Source organism: Triturus cristatus, chromosome 3_2 (genome assembly GCF_964204655.1).
Source record: "Triturus cristatus chromosome 3_2, aTriCri1.1, whole genome shotgun sequence".
Lineage (NCBI taxonomy): Eukaryota > Metazoa > Chordata > Amphibia > Caudata > Salamandridae > Triturus > Triturus cristatus.
In genome coordinates this window covers 893,750,314-893,770,824 of record NC_140584.1, presented here as the reverse complement: position 1 = coordinate 893,770,824, position 20,511 = coordinate 893,750,314, and the positions used below count along the sequence as shown (strand labels likewise).

Sequence of the window (20,511 nt, the reverse complement as noted above, 5' to 3'; positions counted from 1 at the left end):
TACCACAACATTTTGCCTTTTAACACCAACCATACAAACATTTTTTTTAACATCTTTTTCTATGCTGCTTCAGCCCTCCCATTTTAAAATTTTAGTCTTACCTTCCACCATAGCTGCTGCCTTAACCCATTAATTAAAAATCATTTCAATCAATGTAAACCTGATTTCATAAATTATAAAGAAACGGTCCTCTCCACTAAACATGGTGATTTATTTACTATCACCCTCCCCATTATCCAAATTATTTATTCCCTACTACTACCCATACTGTTCTTTTTATTTTACACCCTCAGCCCAACATTAAAAAAACAGCTGGTGTTACCTATATCCTAATACTTATTTTAGACAGCCATTGTTCGTGTTACTACGTCCTTGCATTTCACATTTTACTTCTAGCCTCACACAATCCCTCAAACCTTAATAAATAACGAAACAATAAGGGTTGTTTCATATCCGTTTTTATTAAAATTTTAAACATCCTGTGCAACCACACTGCTGTCCCAACATGGCTAAAGTAGGCTATACCAATCGCTCGTAGAGGCAATACCTATTCGTTTTGCCAATACTTGTAGCTTATTCCATTCAAAGACTGCCGTCTCGGATACATGCATATTTATTGTGGCCATCTTGGGTAAAACATAAAAATTGCAAACTAATGTTCCATAACTGAGACCTATTGGCTTTGCCTATGTTTGTTTGGATTGTTTGTTTTGGAATGAGATATAGAAGGTTAAACTTTTGCTGCAGAAAGCCCCACTGGTGCTTCATTATCTTTCTCTCTCCCCTGTCAGATAAATAACTTATGGAAGTATTTCTTGCGTTACATGACTACTGTCCTGTTAGCAGTTGGTGCTAGGACTATAGTACGTAAAAGGAGCAGACAAGTGATGTAACCAACCCTAACCCCCACAGAAATACATGGCGGGGGTTGTGGTACGAAGCATTTTTCTGTAATGATGGTTTATTGTTAAATATTATTCTAGTTGGTCGGTTTTAGAAATGTTTTCATTGTATCATCCTAAACGTTCGTGATACATTCATTGCTGAATTTAGTAGTTTTATTTTTTATTTTAAACGGTCATACATTTTTTAAACCTTTCCAACTACATATAACTCAATATACATTGAAGGAGCGTGTGATTGATATATGGTAATGCAACATCATTATCAACTTCTCGTGTGGATCTCATCCTCACCCCCCTTCTCTGGAATGGTCTTTCTTCCCAGCTTTTGTCCCGTAATAGCACCTGCATTTTCTCAAGACAAAATCAAGGTTTTGTATATACCAAGAGTGGCACAGAATTAGTCTGAGGCCCAATAATGTATAGTGTGGGAACGAGGTGCCAGAACCTCCAAGTGCACCCGGGATCTTTGGGTTTGGTAACGTATCTTGGTACACCATTGTGAATGTCAGGGATGTGGCAGCAATGCCAGTGTGGGAAATCAAACAAAACAAAAATCCCATCAATTGAACTAAACCGTGTTCTAATTTAAACTACTTTCCCGGGCGGGTGCGGGGGGGGGGGGGGTTCATTGAGTCTGCAGGAGAACGGTCAGGGGGGCTAACCGGGAGCGGCGCCCAGGGCAGGAAATATGGTCTCTTCTGCTGGATGCGGACTGTCAGCAGCAAAAATTTCCCAATCAGTCAGGGCAGTCCTGAACAAAATTCTGTACCCTCTGTCAAGTTCAGGCCATCGCCCCGTACCCGCTCCTCCCCAACCTGATCGACTTCAGCTGTAGAGAACTCCCATCCATCGACCACTTCCGACCATTGGCCTACGACAGACCCCACTGCCTCCTACCGCAGCAATACCCGCTCCTCCGCACGCACCCACAAAGTTAAACCTCCAACCCAAGTTTCCATTTTGAGCCCAAGCCTTCAGGCCATGGCTGTGCTTATCTTTGCTAGGATTAGTGCCAGTTCACTGAACCTGTTCTCAACCTTCCTGAGCATGGGTCTAGGAAAGGCGCCCAAGAGGCATGTGTCAGGAGTGTTCTCAAGTGCACAATCTAGGGTCTCGTTAAGTTTGTTTCGTCACAAACCGCTTGAGTCCAAAGCATCCCACGTCTGTTTTTTTTTTGTTAGAATCTGTTTTTACGTTTTTCAAAAAAAGTATAAACGTGATACAGGGTTAACATTTTAAAATCGGGTACAGTGCCAAGTATACATCAACATTACATGAAAACCATGTCCGGTCTGCTCCATGTTATGTGGCTAAAGTCCTCCAGCATGGCACTCACTAGGGTCGCCCCCCATAGATGACCCTAATCGTGTGTTGTCGAGTATGTTGTGTGTAATATTGGATGTACTTGAGGCGTGTGCTATGTGACAACTTCTGGGGGTATGCAAGCGTTCTCCCCCACTCTACATTTTACAGTTCCCATCCATACTTGTCCGAAGGGCGTCCAATTTGGTAGTTCAGACCTGAATTCCATTCTAGTACTATCACAGCGGCTCCCAGCTAGATGGAGCTTATTTGTGAAATTCTGCATTTACTCTGGTACCGGCTTTCTGGCAGCATAGCTACAGTGAAAATTATTGCAATGCACGTTACCCCAAACTGCTTTCGTTAACTATTTTACTTTCTTCCTTTTGTATGCAGTGCAGTTAAAACTATCTACAGCAATGGCAGCTTTGGCGATGAAGCGTGAAGGCCCTCAGTTCATCAGTGAAGCTGCAGTGCGAGGCAATGCTGCGGTTTTGGACTATTGCAGGACATCTGTATCTGCCTTGTCGGGGGCTACAGCAGGAATTCTGGGCCTGACTGGCCTGTACGGCTTTGTCTTTTATTTCCTAGCCTCATTTCTCTTATCTCTACTCTTGGTGCTCAAATCTGGCCGGCGGTGGAACAAATATTTCAAATCCCGGAGACCACTCTTCACCGGAGGGCTTGTTGGAGGCCTATTCACTTATGTCCTTTTCTGGACTTTCTTGTATGGCATGGTGCATGTCTATTAAAGCAATAAATCCTCAGATGTTTTTAATGAAATTTGAGGACTATTACTCAATTCATTTAATCGACAGACCAAGACTCCTTATTAATTTCTAATTGTTTGTCTTTTTGTGTAATAGTAACTTAATGCCGTGCAGTTCTGTTCCTCTAATTAAATCAAGTCTTGAACTAGTTGTGATATCCGTTGAGTTTTTTCACCGTAGTTCTAAATTGTCATGAATGTAGTCACTGAATTTGTTTCTTAATTTTCCTCTTGGTGGGAAGGACTTGAAAAATGGAATTGCAATAATTTGATGAACTATTCTACCACGTTTTGTCAGTTTGGTCACAATTGCTAAAGGCGCAGAGTGACTGGCACACTGTGAAACTGTTAGGATTTATCAACCATGCAAAAGATATGATTGTCCCTTTAGCTCGGGCTCATGTCCTCGCCAATTAGTTTGCTTATTTTTTTTTTGGACAATTTTTATTGTTTTTAAAAGCGAACAAAGTGACAGCACATACATTGCAATTTGATGCAATTATTGCCCAAAAACGGTAAGAAGTCATGTGATTTCCCCCCCCCCCCACAGATAGGCTCCTGACCCCCCCCCCCCCCTAGACTGAGAAGCAACACATAGGTGCATGAGAGAACAGGTGGGGCAGTGTTAATGTAATAGATTTAGCCATTTGCCCCATACCTTGGTGAATTTCGTTGGGCATCCATGTGCCTCGAATAGGAGTTCCCCCTGAGCAGTGCACCAATCTACCACGCGACGCCATTTTCTTATGGTAGGGTGGTTGACCTGCACCCAGGCCGCTGCATTGTCTCGTTTGGCCACAGCGAGCGCCATCCCAAGGAATTGTTTATCTGCTCTAGAGCCATCCAGCACTTCCAGGATCAGGCGAAGGGGTCATGGGGGACCTGCCTGCCCAGGGTCTGTGTGAGTTTGGACTCTATACCTGACCAGAACCGAGTGAGACTGGGGCCCGACCAGACCATGTGATAGAAATCCGCCAGAGCATGGCCACATCATGTACAATCCGGGGAGGAGCGCATTCCTGCTTTATGTAGACGGGCTGGGGTGAGGTATGCCGTGTGTAAGTGATACGTCCCACCAGTCCTCCTCCTCCTGAGGGCCCAGCCATCCCTCCCAGCGGGCCCGGAGTGAGGACAGAGTTGTTGGACCATTGTGGACCAGGGAGCTGTAGATCCGGGACACCTATCTCTTCCCCAGGTTCCCCATCATGACTTGAGCCTCCAACGGGCTAAATTCGGGAGTGGCGTGCCTGTTTGGATGTGTTCGGTGAGTGCATGGCGGTACTGCAAGTATTTGTAAAATTGGGAGATGTAGAGTGTGTAACACACCAGTAAATCTGGGAAAGCTCTGATCAGATCCCCTGCCCACACATCTCCAAGGAGGGATATCCCTATGTGGTCCCACTTTCGGAAGCCCGTGAGGGTCGCCACTTCCCGCAGCCATGAGCCCTGCCAGAGAGGTGTTGAGTAAGTCGCTTGTCCCAGCGTGTATGCAGCAGGGCCGTGCTCCAAGACCGCTCTGGTGACTGGCAGTATCGCCTGGGATATAGGGTTCCTGTATAAATATGCCTGGATTTGGGGGAAGTCCAGGTCCCTGAGTTCAGTCATGTAAGCCAGGTCAGACCATCCCCCAGTGAACCAGTCGTGGATGACGAGGAACCTGGTGGCTAAATAGTATAGATGCAGATCGGTCATACCTAAGCCGCAGTCAAAAGGTGGGATCCTGCAGAGGCTCAGGGCAATACGCGGTCTCACTCACGCTCCCCCCCCCCCCCCCCCTCCCTCCCCTCCCTCCCCTCCCGGGAACCTCGTGACCACCCCGTCTAAGTCTTTGAACCAGCTGCTCGGGAAGTGAAAGGTGGTGTTCTGAAGAATATATAGAAAGCGGGGGGAGAACCATCGTTTTGAACCTTGAACCGTGCTCCCCTTCATAGCACGCCCTAGAGAGATGGAGGGGAACTAGAGTGGATTTAGTCTGGTTGAGTCGCAGATCGGAGACTTTTTTTCAAAAGCATGGAGCACCTCAAGACAACGAGGACCAGAGCTCTCTGGGTCGGCTAAAAAGAGCAGGATGTCATCCGCGTATAAGGCGATTTTATCCACATGATGGACTCGGGGCTCATTTCGAATGAGACAGGCTAGGGGTTCCCTCGCCAGCCAAATAATAGGGGTGGGAGGGGGCACCCCTGCTGCGTGCCTCTCTGAATCGGGAATGCCCTCGTGAGGGACCCGTTGGTGAGGACCCTGGCACTGAGGCTGGAATACAGGACTTGAACAAGGCGTCGGAAGTGGTGGCTGAAACCCATTGTCAAGACAACGTCCTCCAGATACCTCCAGTCTACCGTGTCGAAGGCGTTCTCGAAGTCTATAAGTATAGTGCCAAATACGGTGTAAGAAGTTGGCAGTTGGCGAGGGCAAGATGAAGGTGTCGTATGCAGTGTCTGGTGCCGCGCGCTGGCATGAAGCCGCACTGGTCCGGATGGACCAATTTGTGTAGGAGGGGGCGTAGACGCTGTGCTAGGGCTGTGGGAAATTTTTTCATTTCAGTGTTGATTAAAGAGATCAGGCGGTAGTTTGCACAGGTGGCAGAGGGCGTCTGGGTCCACGTCAGTCTTGGGGGGGGTCAGGAGCCTATCTCGGCGACGTGTTGGTAAGGCTCTACAAGCTGTGCAACCAGCAGGTCCCTGTAGGCGACATGATACTCCTGCGGGAAGCCGCCTGGCCCGGGCGTCTTCCCAGATTTCAACAGAGAAATGGCTCTGTGCATCTCAGGGGTGAAGGGGAGATCAAAGTCTGCTGATTCTGTCGTGGTAAGGCAGGGGAGCTGGGTCGCCGCCTGGTCCAGCATCTCCGAGAGGGTACCCCCGGAGGTGTGAGCGGAGTATAACTGAGTAATAATCTGCAAAAGCCTGCGCGATTGCGTGGGAAGTGTGGTGTTCGGCCCCAGTGGCGTCACTGATTTCAGGGATTATCCTGTTAGCCAGGGGGTAAGAAATCAGATTGTGTAACAACTTCCCATTTTTGTCACCCCAGCCGTAAATTCGAGCCATGGAGGAGCACCACAGCGTCTTAGCCGAGTCGAGGGAGATCTGTCTGATTTAGTCTCGAAGGGCCGAAAGCTGCCTGTCATGTCGACCGTCGGCAGTGTCGGAAAGGGCCATCTCCAACCATGTCACCTGGGCCTCGAGTTAGGTCAGGTGGGTGGACTGCGCCGTCCGTTTCACATGCACCTGTCCCCTGCCCATGCCCCGGATGATAGCCTTAACGACCTCTCAGTGTGTGCCCGGGGATGGGAGTGACCCCAGGTTGGTAAAGTAGTGACGCAATTCCACCTCTATCGCTTCCCTGACCGTCTTATCTTGTAGGAACCACGCGTTTAATCTCCAGACTGTCCGAGGCCCGGCTGGAGCTCCACCTAGGTGCAGCGATAAGGCTGAATGTTTTGAGATAACCCGGGGGAGGATAGAGATAGCAGAAATGCATTGGCAATCGGGAGCAGGTAGAAAGAGTAGGTCAATGCGAGAATGCGTGTGGTGGCCCGCCGAAGTATGAGTATATTGAGTGGCCTGAGGATGCCCGATCCGCCAGGCGTCGCACAAACCGACAGTGGCCGTCCAATTCTGAGAGCTGCTTGGCGTGGGCCAGTCTCGTCGGGGAAGGCACACCAGTGGCGTCAAGTGTTGGTTGCATAACCGCGTTAAAGTCACCCCCGATTTATAGTCTGACCCAGGGGTAGGGCAGAAATTGTGTATGTGAGGTGGTGAAGGGTAGAGGCGAGTGTTGTAGGGAGGATACAAACAGAGACCAGGTTCAGGGTGTTCCCTTCGAGCTTGCCAGACACGGTCACGTACCTACCCTGCTGGTCTGTCGCATTGTGGTCAGGGGTGAAAGGTAGCCCGTATCTTAACAGAACAGCAACCCCTCGGGAGCCCCGTGCAAATCCAGAGGGCCACACCCTGTCAAACCCATATTTCACAAGGAAGGGGCAGTGAGTTCCCAGGAGGTGCGTCTCCTGGAGAAGGCGAACATCGGGCGCATTTGAGGACTGCTGTACGCTTAATGCTCAAGATCAGTAACTGAGGCAGTGGAGCATAGAACATCTGAGGGGTCCGGGCCACGATGGAAGTCATCAACTGAGTTGGATCGGCTGTGGTCTCGGAGGGTTGGGGGGGTTGGGAAGGGCCCGGGGGCGGCAGGTACCTGGGTTAGGTGACGCGGACGCCGACCCCATCTTCTGCGGGACTGCGTGCATCTCTGCTGCTGTGGAGGCAAGCTCTTTGTCGGAGAACCAGAGGGGATGGTTGAGGGGGCAGGCTGGGCCTGTAGGAGTCGCTCCTCAGGTCCAGGCAGCACGTGGAGTGTCAAAAATGATTGTCTTGCCTGGAAGACCAGCCGTAGGCGGGCCGGGAAGAGGAGGCCATATCTCAACCCCAGGTTACGGAGCTTTTGTTTGACTTCAGCATAGGAACGATGCTGGGCCTGCACCTTCCGCATATAGTCCGGGCAGAGCATGATGGTATTGTTCTGAAATCTCAGGGGTACCTGAGTCTGGGCCGCATTGAGGATAGCTTCTCTGTCTCGGAAGTTGACGGTTCTCGCGATCATGGGACGGTGTGGGGCACCGTGAGGCGGCTTAGGAGCCAGCTAGCGGTGGGTGCGCTCAATCGCGAACCAAGCCGATAGCATGTCTTCGGGCCTCCAGGACCTCAGCCATGTCTCCACGAAAGGGTTCGCGCGGCCCTGCCCGACTTCCCCCCCCCCCCCCCCCCCCCCCTCCCTCTTCCCTCCCCCTCACCCCCCCCCCCCCCCCCCTCTGGGAAACCCCCCAGGCGCAGGTTGTTGCGGCCCGAGCTGTTCTCGGCTCTATGGTGTAGCTCCAAGGTGCGAGTTTGCAGGGGGGCCACCTGGGTCCTCAGCTGACCAAGCTCATCCTCGACTGTGGATATGCGGGACTCCGCCTCCGAGATCCGCGCTGTAGTGTTGCGCAGATCCTGGCGTAGAAGGGCCACATCCAGCCGGATCTCGCCAATCTTGCTTTCAACCGAGGCTTTTGAGGTGCCAATGGCTTGCAGGATAGTCAAGAAATGATCGTTCCCTGGGAGGGAGGAGCATTCCATCTGCTGGATTTTGCTCAGTTGTAGCGTACTGGTCTATCTTGGTTTGGGTTTGTGTGGTGGGTGTCTTAGGGATGCAATCTTTCCCCATCGCGGCTCCAGAGGGTGGATTGCGGCCACTCGGGGCGATGAAACGTGTACAGGCTCGGGGGGCAGGTGCTCCCTTATGGGATAAGTCCAACATGCGGATTGTCGGCACTTGGGCATCTTGGGGGAGAGGAGGAAAGAGAGAAAAGGAACGGGTAGCAGAAGCCTCTTTCCCCCTCGGTCCCCACTGCTCAATCGGTGCACTAGAAGACCCCCACCGCTGTCTTGTCTCAGGATGTCGTCAGCTAGAGCCCTGACCCGAAAGAGCCATCCACCTCCTTGCGCCGCCCCTCTCCACACTCACCAGGGTCTCTGGGACGTCATCTCGGCGTTAGCCGGATAGAAGAATATGCCACCACAGTGCCAGGGACTACTGCGGTTTCCCCACCGCGCTCAGGTACCGCAGATCGGACCCGGCGTCGCCTAGCCAAGCGATCACCCAGGACCTCGAACCCCAGAGCGGTCCCATTGTAAGAACGGGGGAGTTCCAGGGTCCCAGGAGGCAACGGACAGCAGCGGGATTAGTGTGTCGCAACAGCCGACCCGGGTTTCTCAACGCAGGCCCATTGAGGATCAGGAGGGAGTCAATGCTCGCCACGCCGATGCGGCGGGCTGGAGTTGGCCAGCTCAGCAGCCCCAGGCGGTCGGGGTTGGGCAGGCCCCAATGGGCAGCCGTCGTAGGTAGAGGAACAAGAGTCAGAAGCTCAGGCCCAGGCCGCGGCGACCCGGGGACAGACCCGCAGACCAGGGGGTGGGGGGAGGATGATTGAAAGAAGAGTGTCCCTCTGCTCACCCCCTGCACAAAGCCATCCAGTCACCCACCTCCGTTCAGGCCCACCGGTCATAGGCCATAGATCCACTCAGGCCCGGAGGCAGGAGGCCAGCTGCTGTGCCATGCTGCCTTCCGGGCTCAGCCGAAGGTTGAAACGGCTCCAGCACACCTACAGCGGCAAGGTCCTGGTCACTGACTGCTGGGCCGTCTGCAGGGGTCCGCAGGAATCACAGCGGCTTCGGTGAGAAGCTGGAGCTTGAAGGCGGCGGTCACGGTGGCGGCCAGGGACAGGAAGCCACACTCGGCCACACGGCAGGATGTATGCCTGAGGCCCTGGAAGCTGAAGCAGGCCCGTCTCAGAGGTAGGCTCCCGCGGTCCTCGTCGGCACAGCCCTCAATGCAGCCAGGTCTGGTCTCGTCCTGTGGAGGCAGGCTGAACAGGGTCCCCCCAGTAGAGTGGTCGTCGGAGGGCTGGGCACAGGTCTGGGCTGGGCCAGGAGAGGGAGGGGGAGCTCAGCTCCTGAGTCCTCGCTGCCTGATATGGCAACCGATCTCCGGTTGCGGATTGTCTCGGTCACCAGCCTCCGTTCCCAATCCCGCAGGCTAGGCCAGTGATGTCTGGGACGTGGCCGGGTAGGTGGGCAAGGGGCGCACCTCCAACCACAGCATGAGATGCCCCCCCCCTCCCCCCCCCCCCCCCCCCCCCCCCCCAAGGTCAGGATGCCAGCAGGTCCGCAGGGGTTATGGCACCGGGGGCCTCCGCCAGCAAGCAGGAGAGGCCCGAGCATCAGGAGCAGATTACGACAATAAATCTCCAGGCGCAGGAGCCGCCATCTTGGGCGATGGTATACAGGAGGTCGAAGCGGAGTGCACCCGCAGCAAACAGTATATTGTGGTGTATTTCGGCACCGCCGTGCAACTTTGACCAAAGCAGGTGCAGCGGCAGCTTGGTAGATGGTTGTAGAGGTGCAGATGGTGGTGGATTGCAATGCGGATGACGGAGGGGTCCAGAGCACTCTTAGAGTGCGACCGCCTTCTTGAAGCGTCAAGCCACACCGCCAGTTTGCTTTTGTTATTGGAAAATCTTTAATTTTTGATAATGCAGAGGGAGTGATGAAGGGCCTACTTTCAGTATGCTGCTGTGAGTCGAGAATGGAGGCCAGAGGCCTCAGTGTGCAGTTGGTGGTATTTGACGGTATGTGCCCATGGTGTACACACTTTCCCTTTTTTGCTGCCAGGAACTAGTTTGTTTTTTTCTACATATTTTTAGCGGACCGTTAAATCTCTTCACGTTCTTACCTATTATAGTTGGACCAAACAGAATATATGTTTCTAACAATAGAGATGTTGGTAAAATACTTAATCAAATCAAGTGTCACTTTCCATTAGATTTGCATCATAGGCCAGCTATTCCACATGTGAAATCCGGAACCATTTCCTCATGAGTTTCTCTGAAGTCTTGACTACATTTTGGGGATATAATCCATAGTTGGAACTCCTTATCCTATTTTTTGGGGAAACTAAATACTTGGATGCCTTCTCATCCATTTTTTGCTGGAGCTTTGAAAAGATTTTTCTCCAGGTCTTGTCCCAGTCTGCTCCTCATTTGGTGGAACAATGTTTCCTCTACATGCAGTGAATGTGTGCAAGTACAAGATAGTCTTTCTGTGTTGTACTCCTGACCAAGATCGCTTTGAAGGCCTTCTGAATGGATCTCCCTGTGATTGGTGACTATATCTTTTCACCTTGGACACCCAGTAAAATATATATATATGCTAAGCAGGCCTCCAGTACATGTGTGCTGGTTTCTAACAATGCTCCCTTTGCCTTTGAGTTGAAGCTCCTCTGGAATTGCATAGGTTTGACAAGCCAGTAGTGAGGCACCAAAAAATACATGCTCACAGCTACCTCAATTAAACCTAATCACTGAAGCAGAGGTGATGTGTGTGAGAAGCTGGCCTGGTATTTGATGTACACTTATGTAAGTGGACACCTTGCACGAGTCCAGACAACCCTTATGGGGATTTAAAAGGTCTTGGACAAACTTAGAAAGCTCTCTAAGTGGTAGCTGTGGAGAGAGGCCTTCAGTCGTAGTCCAGATGGAGTGTAACGCAGCTTGTTTTACCAGATTTTAAACTTCTAGCATAGATTAAGTGAAAAAGAACCACACCAAGTGCTTATAAAAATATGTATTTATTATATAATACCCTCTTACACAGAAATATCTCCTACCCTGAGATGTGCACAATTCCCACAATACTTTAGCAAAGAAACACAGCAAATAGCACAAAATACACAGACCCCAGGGGGTGGGAGGGGGGTGGGGCCTAACCCTATACTAAGAAAGTGGTATAAGAACCACGACTTTGGTAAAGACAATGTCAAGAGGACTTAGAAGTCCTGGGGACCCATGGAACCTCCCAAGGTGAGTAGATGGGGACCCCACGGAGAGCGTGTGCAGTGTGGGAAACGGACTGCGTGCTCCGTACAACTCTACGTGTAAGTCGCGGTTGTAGTTTTTAAAGATTAAGGCTCCTTCCCAGTGGACCCTGAGGCAACCCTGTGGAAGACAGAAGGTTGGAGAGCAACCCCACCTGTGGATACCCTAGTACCCATGTTACCTACACCAGGGAAGCCGGGTGCATACTTGTGAAGTGGTGTCAGAAACCACCGTTCACCCCAATGGAGGACTTCGGGAAAGTGCCGCTGTTTAAGAATGAGACAGTGTCCGGTGGAATTCGAAGGTGGATTCTAGATGAGGGGGTACCTGTAAGCAGAGGGGACCGTGTCGCTCAGGAGTGACCAAGAGATTTGGAAGACGAATACCCTCTGATGTGGGGTGTTGCAGAATGGGTGATGATGACCTTGACTCTGCATCTGTGAGGACCAGGCGACGCTGAGGAGGACCAGGAGCCATGTACGAGCTGTCCCACAAATCATGTCTAGTGCTGAGGGGTCGGTGTCCGGCGGGAGCCCCAACAAGCCTTTGCAAATGCAACCAATGCAGGAGCTTAAGAAGGAGCAACGTCGGGCCCAGAAAGTTCCAGGGGACCCACCACATAGGGGAGTCGGGGCAGGCCCAGAGCAATGAGGGGAGCCCAAGAGAAGCAAAGGTAACCCTCAAATGGACCCACAGGCCAGTGGCTCTGGAGTCATGAGAGGACCTCAAGCAGCTCACAAAAAGATGCAGGCCACGATACACATGATGCAGTGTGGCCCAAGATTCTGGTCACAGGAGATGCTCACGGTTGGGGCTACTTGAGCCCGAATGTCTTTTTGGAAAGAATGCAATGTTATGTTATGGCGATTTCTAGAGCGCATGATTACCCACAGGTGTCCTGCCGCTGGTTACTTCTCTTTAGGCAAGGCCAGGGCAGGCAGAGTTATTTATAAAAAAGCCAAGTCTTCAAGTCTTTTCTAAAACTTAACAGATTATTAGCATTTCTCAAATAAAAAGCTTATTCCAGGCCTTTACGGCACCGAAAGTGAAGCTTCGGCCGCCCCAAAGGGCTTTTTTTCTTGACGGGACGGCGGTCAATTTCGCTTCCGACGATCGGCGCGTACGCATTGGGGTATACCATTGAAATTGCCTTTTAAGATAGTCGGGCCCCTCTCCATGCAGAGCTTTAAATACCATGCATAGTGATTTAAACTGAACCCGGTTCCCAACCGGGAGCCAGTGCGTTTTTTTGTTTTATCACGTTGGATATTGGGGAAAATTTGGGGGTACCTGTAAGGAGTCTAGCCGCGGCATTTTGGAGCATCTGAAGCTTGTGCAACATTTTTTGCTGTAAGCCTCTGCATCTGCAAGTAGACGCGTTGCACAGGGGTTCGGTTATTGCAACCCCCACAATGGATACTGGCCTCAAACTTTGTAGCAGGGCAGGCCTCTGGAGCTGTGGAAAACCACCACCTGTGTTACAGAGCCTTCAGGGTCCGGAGGAGCTAAGGATCAGCAGACCGGTCGACTTAGTTGCGATGCCTGCGAATGCAGGGGAGAGACTCCTTCACTCCAAAGGAGATTCCTTAAAGTGTGTTTGATGCTTCACATGGCTGGGAAGGTTCCTGTATGATGCACAGATGATGCAGCAAACTGGAAGGGAGACAAAGTTGGGCCCAAACGAAGTCCAGAGTGCCTAGACAGTAGAAGAGAAGTGGTGTTTGAACTGAATCTTATCCCACAACGCTTATAGGGACCTCCACCCTTAAGTACCCTAGGGAAAGGGTTGGGAAGATTCAGGGGACCCTCCCAGGGGAGGGTCTGGACAGGAGGGAGGTTACTCCCATGAGCTTTGTCCAGTTTTGCGCCGGAGCGGGAGCCAACAGCTCCCAGGACTTGGTTTGAACTGGACTATGCACAGGGAAACCAAATCTGCCCCTCATGCAGACTGAGTGGCGCTGGTAAGCGCACCCACCCACCCCACCCCACCCCAATACACTAAATCCTGTCTGGGATGTGGTAACACCTCTGTGTGACAGGATGCCTGCTCGAGTTTAGCTCAGCAGCAGGAGGGCAGAATCGTGTCTCTGGTCGGCAGCAACCATTTTGTGCTGTCCAGATCTAGAAGGCTGGTACAAGGAACACTTTGAGCCTAACGAAGGGCTCTTCCAGTGCTTGGAATCATACCTCCCCCACCTTTTACGGTGTGGAGGTATGATTCCAACATGTTTGATACCAAACACAATAGAATTCATTGCAGCCATTTTTGACATGGTCATCGCGTAATTGCGAGGTGCCCCTCTTCACTGACAACCCAGGGGAATGGACTCTGTGGGCTGCAGGGGTGTCCTGCTCATGAAGCGCCACCCTCACTTAGAACCAAGCACTCTGCCTTCAGGATTGCAAGGCCTGCTATAAGGGTGACGTATAGGTTTTAAATGCAGTGATCCTAGACATGGGAAACATATCTTTAGTAAGTGATACTAGCACCAGCTTACACAGGCTGCAATGGCAGGCCTCTAGTTCCATTTTGAATAGTCTCTCATGGGTGGCATGATACATGCTTCAGCCCATGGGAGACCTCTGGGGTACCTATGCTCTGGGTACATGGGCACCATATATACTAGGGACTTCTAAATGTCCCCCAATATCCAATATGGGGTGTACTGAAGTACTGAACATAACAATTTAGGGATAAAGCAGATAGACTGGGGTCCTGATTGGCAAGATTCCAGGCAGACTAGTCAAATACAGCTTAACACCAGGCAAAAAGTGGGGGTAAACATAAAAGCAGATCCTGCTTTCCTACAATGTGGTTGCTAATGTTTAATTTGTGCTACGAAGAATTACTAAAGTTGCCACTCTAATAAAAATGTCATGCCATCAGACATGAGTGCGAAAAGTTTAGTTTGCAGCGGTTTCTCCTGATAAAGTAACATGCCTGTTTTATCGAGTTATTTCTATGATGGTGGCAGCTGGCAAGAAGCATCTCTCCTTCTGAACTGTAATACTGCAAAGATAGCCCTCTCCAAGAAATGGCTATCTGCTATCTCTTTTCTTGCATGAGGAAACCAAATTCTCATTTTGTGTTTTTTGGCTCCAATGGATGAAGCATGTGCCCATTTTTGTGTGGGGGGAGGAAACTTATTTAAAGAATGCAAATGATCCAATAAGACGATTTGTCTCTTCCCAGAGAGACCAATTAGAGCTAGTGATTTGTCGGGGAAGACAAAGTGAGTCCAGTAAGTTTTTAGGTCGATCAACAGACCTATTGTCTAACTACTTCAAACATACATTGGGCTTAAAGCCCACCCATTGTCTACCATCGGTTAGCTTTATTATCACTCATTTACTTGCTTTTTACTCAATGACTTGCCTTGTCCATCTTGTTTGTCCCTTCCCTGTAGCATAGACGCTTTACGTGTGGTGTTCCACTGCTTAGTTTTGAGAAACTGCTATTTTCTTTTTGGTTAAGCTCTCCACAAGATAGTGTTTTCCAGCTGTCTTCCTTGTTTGCTTTTTTCTGATCTCCTGCTTAGTGTTGCTCTTTTGTCCGTATGCTCCTCTCCATCTGCTACTGCCTGTTGCCCGTGTATTTCTCTCTCCCCCACCGTGCACTCTGTGTTGCTGTCTCCTCCTTGTACTTCTGCAGTGTTCTCTCCCTCTTTTGCTTCTCCGCCTTGCATGTGCTTCATTGTCCCTTCCTCCCCTCACCCACTCTCCAAATGTAGACGAGCTGAACAATTAATGGAGGGTCGACTTCAGCAAGGAACACAAAATGGCCTACTATCTAGTCCTAGAGGAATACATGGAAGCATTCAAAAAAGCAAAAAACGGTCTACTTCGCAACTAGAATTGGTGCAGCAAAAAAACCACCTAAGGAGCTTTTTAAGACAGTTAAGGTTCTGTCTAAACGGCAGCAGGACAATCACTTTACACTAAATCAAAATTTCTGTAACAAGATTTAAGTTTCTTCCAAACCAAAGTTCAATCGATTTACGATGATCTCCTAAAACCAGCACCCAACTTGACTGTAAATAATAATCTAACTATCAATGAGAGCCTACCCATTGCAAACTGACTAGGTTCTCGACACGAACAATGGAGAGCAAAAATAATCTGCTACTACTGACTAAGTCAGGTTCTTCAAATGCTCCGTGTCCCCCTGCCACTTTACATCTGGTCTTAGAAAAGATCAGTATACAGCTAGCCCCACTGCTAAATGAGTTAATCAACTCAGTGATGTATACCCTGCCCTGGAAAAAGGTGTGCATTAGGTCTATTTTGAAGAAACCCGCCCTGGACCCCACTGAGGTAAAGAATTATCGTCCAATATCATGTTTACCAAGAACGGCCAAAATATTTGAAATAAAATGGTAAATATTGAGCTTGTCCACTACCTCAACTCCAATAATCTCCTAGACCCAACCCAGCATGGCTTTCGACCACGCCACTCCACAGAGTCTGCCCAAACTATTGATACGGAGGAGATTCGCAAGCAACTGGATGGGGGTGTGGGAAGAGCCGTCCTTATCCTACTTGACCTATCAGCATCATTTGACACCGTTAAGTGTTAGTGCAGCAGCTGGAGGCAATAGGTATTAAAGAGAAGGCTTTAACCCTGCTCTCCTCCTTCCTAGCAGCCAGAGAGCAGAGGGTGTGCTGGGATAATATCAAATCAGAGAAATGTTACTTCCCATGTGGGGTGCCACAAGGTTCGGCTTCATCACTGACCTTGTTCAATATCTATGTCACCCTTGTGGCCAAACTAATCAGACAGCATGGTTTCACATTAGTCTCATAAGCTGACGACACCCAGTCGTCAGTGTGATATGGATAGTCCTATCCATATCACAGAGGCTTGAAATCCCAGCTGTTTGCTTCCACAACTGCCTGAAGAGTATGAACCAAAACTTCCTTAAGCTCAACACTGATAAAACGGAGGTCATGGAGTTTGGGAAGAGTCCACCCATATGGAATCCAGCATGGTGGCCAATCGAGGTGGGCAACTGCCCTTCTCTGTCTACCTAGGCGAGGAACCTGGGAGTGACTTTTGACAACCAGTTAAACATTGCTGGACAGATTAACCGCCTGACATCCTCCTGCTTCTTTCTTTTAAAGATTCTACGCAAGATCCTGCAATTTATCACCCTGGATCTTAGGAAAACAGTAATAGGTGTGTTAATCCTCTCAAAAATGGACTACGGCAACACATTATTCTTGGGCATTGACAAGTATCAGATGGCCAAAGTGCAGTCAGTGCAGAATGCCGTAGTGCAACTAATAAACATTCCTAAATATAATTCTATTTCTGCTAGCATCAGACTACTCCATTGGCTTCCAATAAAACAACCTGTAGAATTTATTGTACTTTGCTTGGTACACAAGGAATTGTGTGGTGGGGAGCCTTGGCTATGCAGAAACAGTTTTTATGGTACTCCCTGAAACTGAATCTCAGATCAGCCAACACTGGGTTGGTACAGGTCCCTAAAATTCGGAAAGCAAGGTGGGGAGGCAGGAGCCTATCCCACCTAGCCACTAGACTTAAACAGGCTGTCGACCACCATCAGGTTGCAGCCAAACAGGCTGCAGTTCAGGAAAATGATTAAGACCTGGCTATTTCTCCCAAATAAGCTCCATGGTTCGCCTGAGCAACACATGTCACACTCCTCAGCGCCAAGACTCCTCGGCATTCGTGCGCTTTACAAAATCACTACTTCCCCGCAACATCTACCTTTTTTTTTATTTTTGCTTTCGTGATAAAGCTCTATTTATCAGTAACTAAAAGATTTCAGCAAATGGCGCCCACGCAAACGTGCGCCAGTGGAATGACGCAACTTTCATTGAGACTTTTTTGTTTCTTTTTCTTTTCAATGCTGCACGGTATTACCAAAAGCAATTGGCAAAACTAATTGGTCTCAATAGCGAAATCTATTGGCTTTGCCTATGCTTGACCCAAACAAGTCTACAGGCACACGCCTGCATTTCATTATTGGATCAAGCAGTTGCAGTTGTTGACCGGAAAGTAGAAAGTTTTTTTTGTTCCTATTAGGCCTTGGATAAGCAAATATGGAGAGAACTTTTGACCTGAACAGATCCCTATTCTGGGGGAAATTCATGTATGCACCATCTGAATGATTGAGATCTGTAGTACCCAGCTTAGAGTAGAAGGTAAGTGAAGCTTTAGTGTGTCTTGTCTAGGTTGGTCCGGTGTGTAATCTATTGTATGGAAGATGTATATTTTATGAATAGTGGAGTATTGTTGTGACTTGGTGGGGTCCTACTATATGGCGCATATGTATTGTTTTAGATGTGCATATATTTTGTTCTGATTAATGTGTTCTGTTGGAGTTTGTGGTTGCTCATTACAGTTGATACTCAGTCATATTGGTGGTAATCAACGATGTGGATTACTTGAGCAATCCTAAATCTGTGTCCGGTATTCTGTCTGTGTTCTGCTGTATGTTGTCAGTTGACAAAATAGAATACACTGTTTCACTCTCAGCATTGTCCAAATGCCGGTTGAAGCCACATAGCTCTGGATTTCGGGTGCATCAAAGAAGAGTGCAGCGTTGTTTGTGTTCTTTATTATTGTATATGCTGGTGTGAGCTCGGTGATACCCAACTACATGTCATATCTGGGCTGTTTTAGATGAGTGTGCTGTCCAATGTGCTGTTTGGCTTTGTTGTTGCTGCTTTGATACCTATCTATATGGTGAATCCTCACTGTGGTAAACAAGTTCTGTGTTCTGTCTGATGGTCCGTGTTTGCAATGTATGTTTCTATAGATGTTCTGCTGCGCCTTTTTGCAAATTGCAGAGGTATCCATTTGGGGTAAAAACAGGACGGACCATGCTAGACTTGCACTCATCGATCACTCCAGAGCCAGTTGACCCGGTCATTCACACAACTAGCCACCAATGGCGCAGAAATCTGTGGCACAGCTGAAGTGGGTGCTTTGCAGAGAATGGAGGAGAAGTTTGGAAAAAAGCTGCTCTCCGTTAATCCAGGCTGTTCAAATTTGATCGCTCACAAGGAACTAGGCCTCCCTTTCATTACTGATGCAGTCAAACTGGTCCCGCTCCTCTTATGGTGGTTGCGCATATGGAAAAGGGACTCCGTTCGGCTGAACTGAGCTGCAATTAAAGATATAACTAATCTCGACCGAGCCAACAGTATCCCCTGGCTTGTTTGTTAGGAAGTCTTTTACAGATCTGGGTTTGTCTTGTACACATCACCCAGTGAATGCATGTCTTTTGCTAAGAATAAGCTAAAAGAGGCTGTTATTAACAAATGTGAGTTAGAAACGTGGCAACGAAATCCAAGCGAAGTCACGGTTATATTCTACCACCAGGGCTCGAGACGGCATTCCCCTGCCCAAAAAAAGGAGCCGGTACCAGAGTATGCACCTGCGCGCGCGCTCAGCAGTCACCAAACCTCACCTCCTATTGTCGAGAGAGGGCGAACAGAGCTCTTTAAGTTGTTTCACGTTGATGGAGCCGTTCAGTCTGACAGACGGTCGCTCATGGCCGTATATGAGAAAAGGTCAGTATGTATTCATGCATTTCAGACCGGAGACCGGCAAATTTACTGTGGGCAATAAAGACGCACCGGACAAGCGCAGCTTTAATTTCCCCGCTCCTTTGAGTGTCAATACGATGACGAATTCCAACTTAAACATTCTGCTTTGCCCTTTGAACCTGCCCACATCGCCTTGTAACCTTTGTCAATTATAGGGGACTACATTTCGTGACGTCACTTTCTGTCGTGACGTCACGTCCGGCGACACCACCTAATTTGGAGCGTCCGCCCACTTCTTTGTTTAGGACTTGTGCCCTGACTACCACACATTGGCCAGAGTGTGCACGGCTCATGATTCATATCTCTCCTTTGTGACTAACTATATGCTCCGATATCTTTTAACAAGGAGGAGGTTAAACTTTTTTCCCTCATGGCAGGATACCCAGCTCTTGAACATTCATTAAAAAACGTATCACTTTGTCCCTATGATGGCCAGTCTACCCAAACAATGTCACACATTTTATTCTTTTGTGGCTTTTACAAGAAGGAAAGGAATCAGTACATCCTCCCTCTGATAAAAAAAAACAAAAACAGCCTATATTCTTATTTCTCCGCTTTTACAGTTATGTATTCCTTGGAAACCCCATATGTTTGTTTCATGTTAGAAAACTTTTTATACTCCGTCCTTCGGACTAGGAGAAGATTTACAGATTATTTTTACGAACTGTCGTCCATTTTAAATATTTCTTTTAATTGAATTGCTGCTATATTTTAAATATGCTAACTATAAACTGTCAAAGAATAAGGAAATGCTTATGTGAGGGTGATGCCATCGTAAATTGATTACTGTAAATATTCCTCTTATAATGAATAGCTGTTAGTACTAGAAATGTGGATTTGTGTAAACCTTGATATTTTAAAAGGAAAATGTATAAAATTAATTTTGAGCTGTCTAGAATTATTCCTCGATCAGTTTGTACTGTGATTACTTGTACTTTTATGCATTTGCTAAATGCAAATTAAGTTATTGGATTGATTTTATTGACTGACACAACCGATAAATTCCAATTTGTCAAGCAGTCAGACATCCAATTGTATTCATTCATTCATTTGATCTTTATTTCGACATTGTTTCAGTCATAAAAGATTACAGTTAAAACATATATAAAACCACAGGAGATAAATAAACATTTCATAAAAATCAGATTATCAAGCAGGGTATGCAATCATGATATACAATCACCCCTGGATGCCGCTGTAATGAGAGAACATCTCTTTGACCACATAGCTAGCAGGAACTTTGAGAGTGCGAAAACTATATGCGGTGAAGTGTCAGTTTTAAGGACTCTCATTGCAACAAGACATTTAACAAAGCCCATGTTCTTGCACAAGGGTACCAACCAGTACTTTCTGGCTTTACTGTAAGCAGGGCAAAAAAAGAGCATGTGTAGTTCATCTTCCTTAATCGCACCGCATCCGGGGCAAGAATTGCTCGTTGGTGTAGACCACTTACTTGTGAATGCCCTTAGTGGTAGTGTTGCGAATCTCCATTGGATATATAACTTCCTATTCCAATGGAAAGTTAAAGCTGGTCTTTGGGTACA

At 48.5% G+C, this 20,511-nt stretch overlaps 1 protein-coding gene across 1 annotated transcript in view; it reads left to right on the top strand.

Annotated features, from left to right (window-relative positions):
- EMC6 (ER membrane protein complex subunit 6) overlaps positions 1 to 3,125 on the top strand; it is a 33,830-nt gene extending 30,705 nt beyond the window's left edge. Inside the window, exon 2 of the mRNA XM_085649320.1 lies at positions 2,604 to 3,125. Within this exon, the coding sequence (XP_085505446.1) occupies positions 2,627 to 2,959 (333 nt within the window). The 5' untranslated portion in view covers positions 2,604 to 2,626 and the 3' untranslated portion in view covers positions 2,960 to 3,125. The remainder of the gene's footprint in view (positions 1 to 2,603) is intronic.
- The last annotated feature ends 17,386 nt before the right edge of the window (positions 3,126 to 20,511 follow it).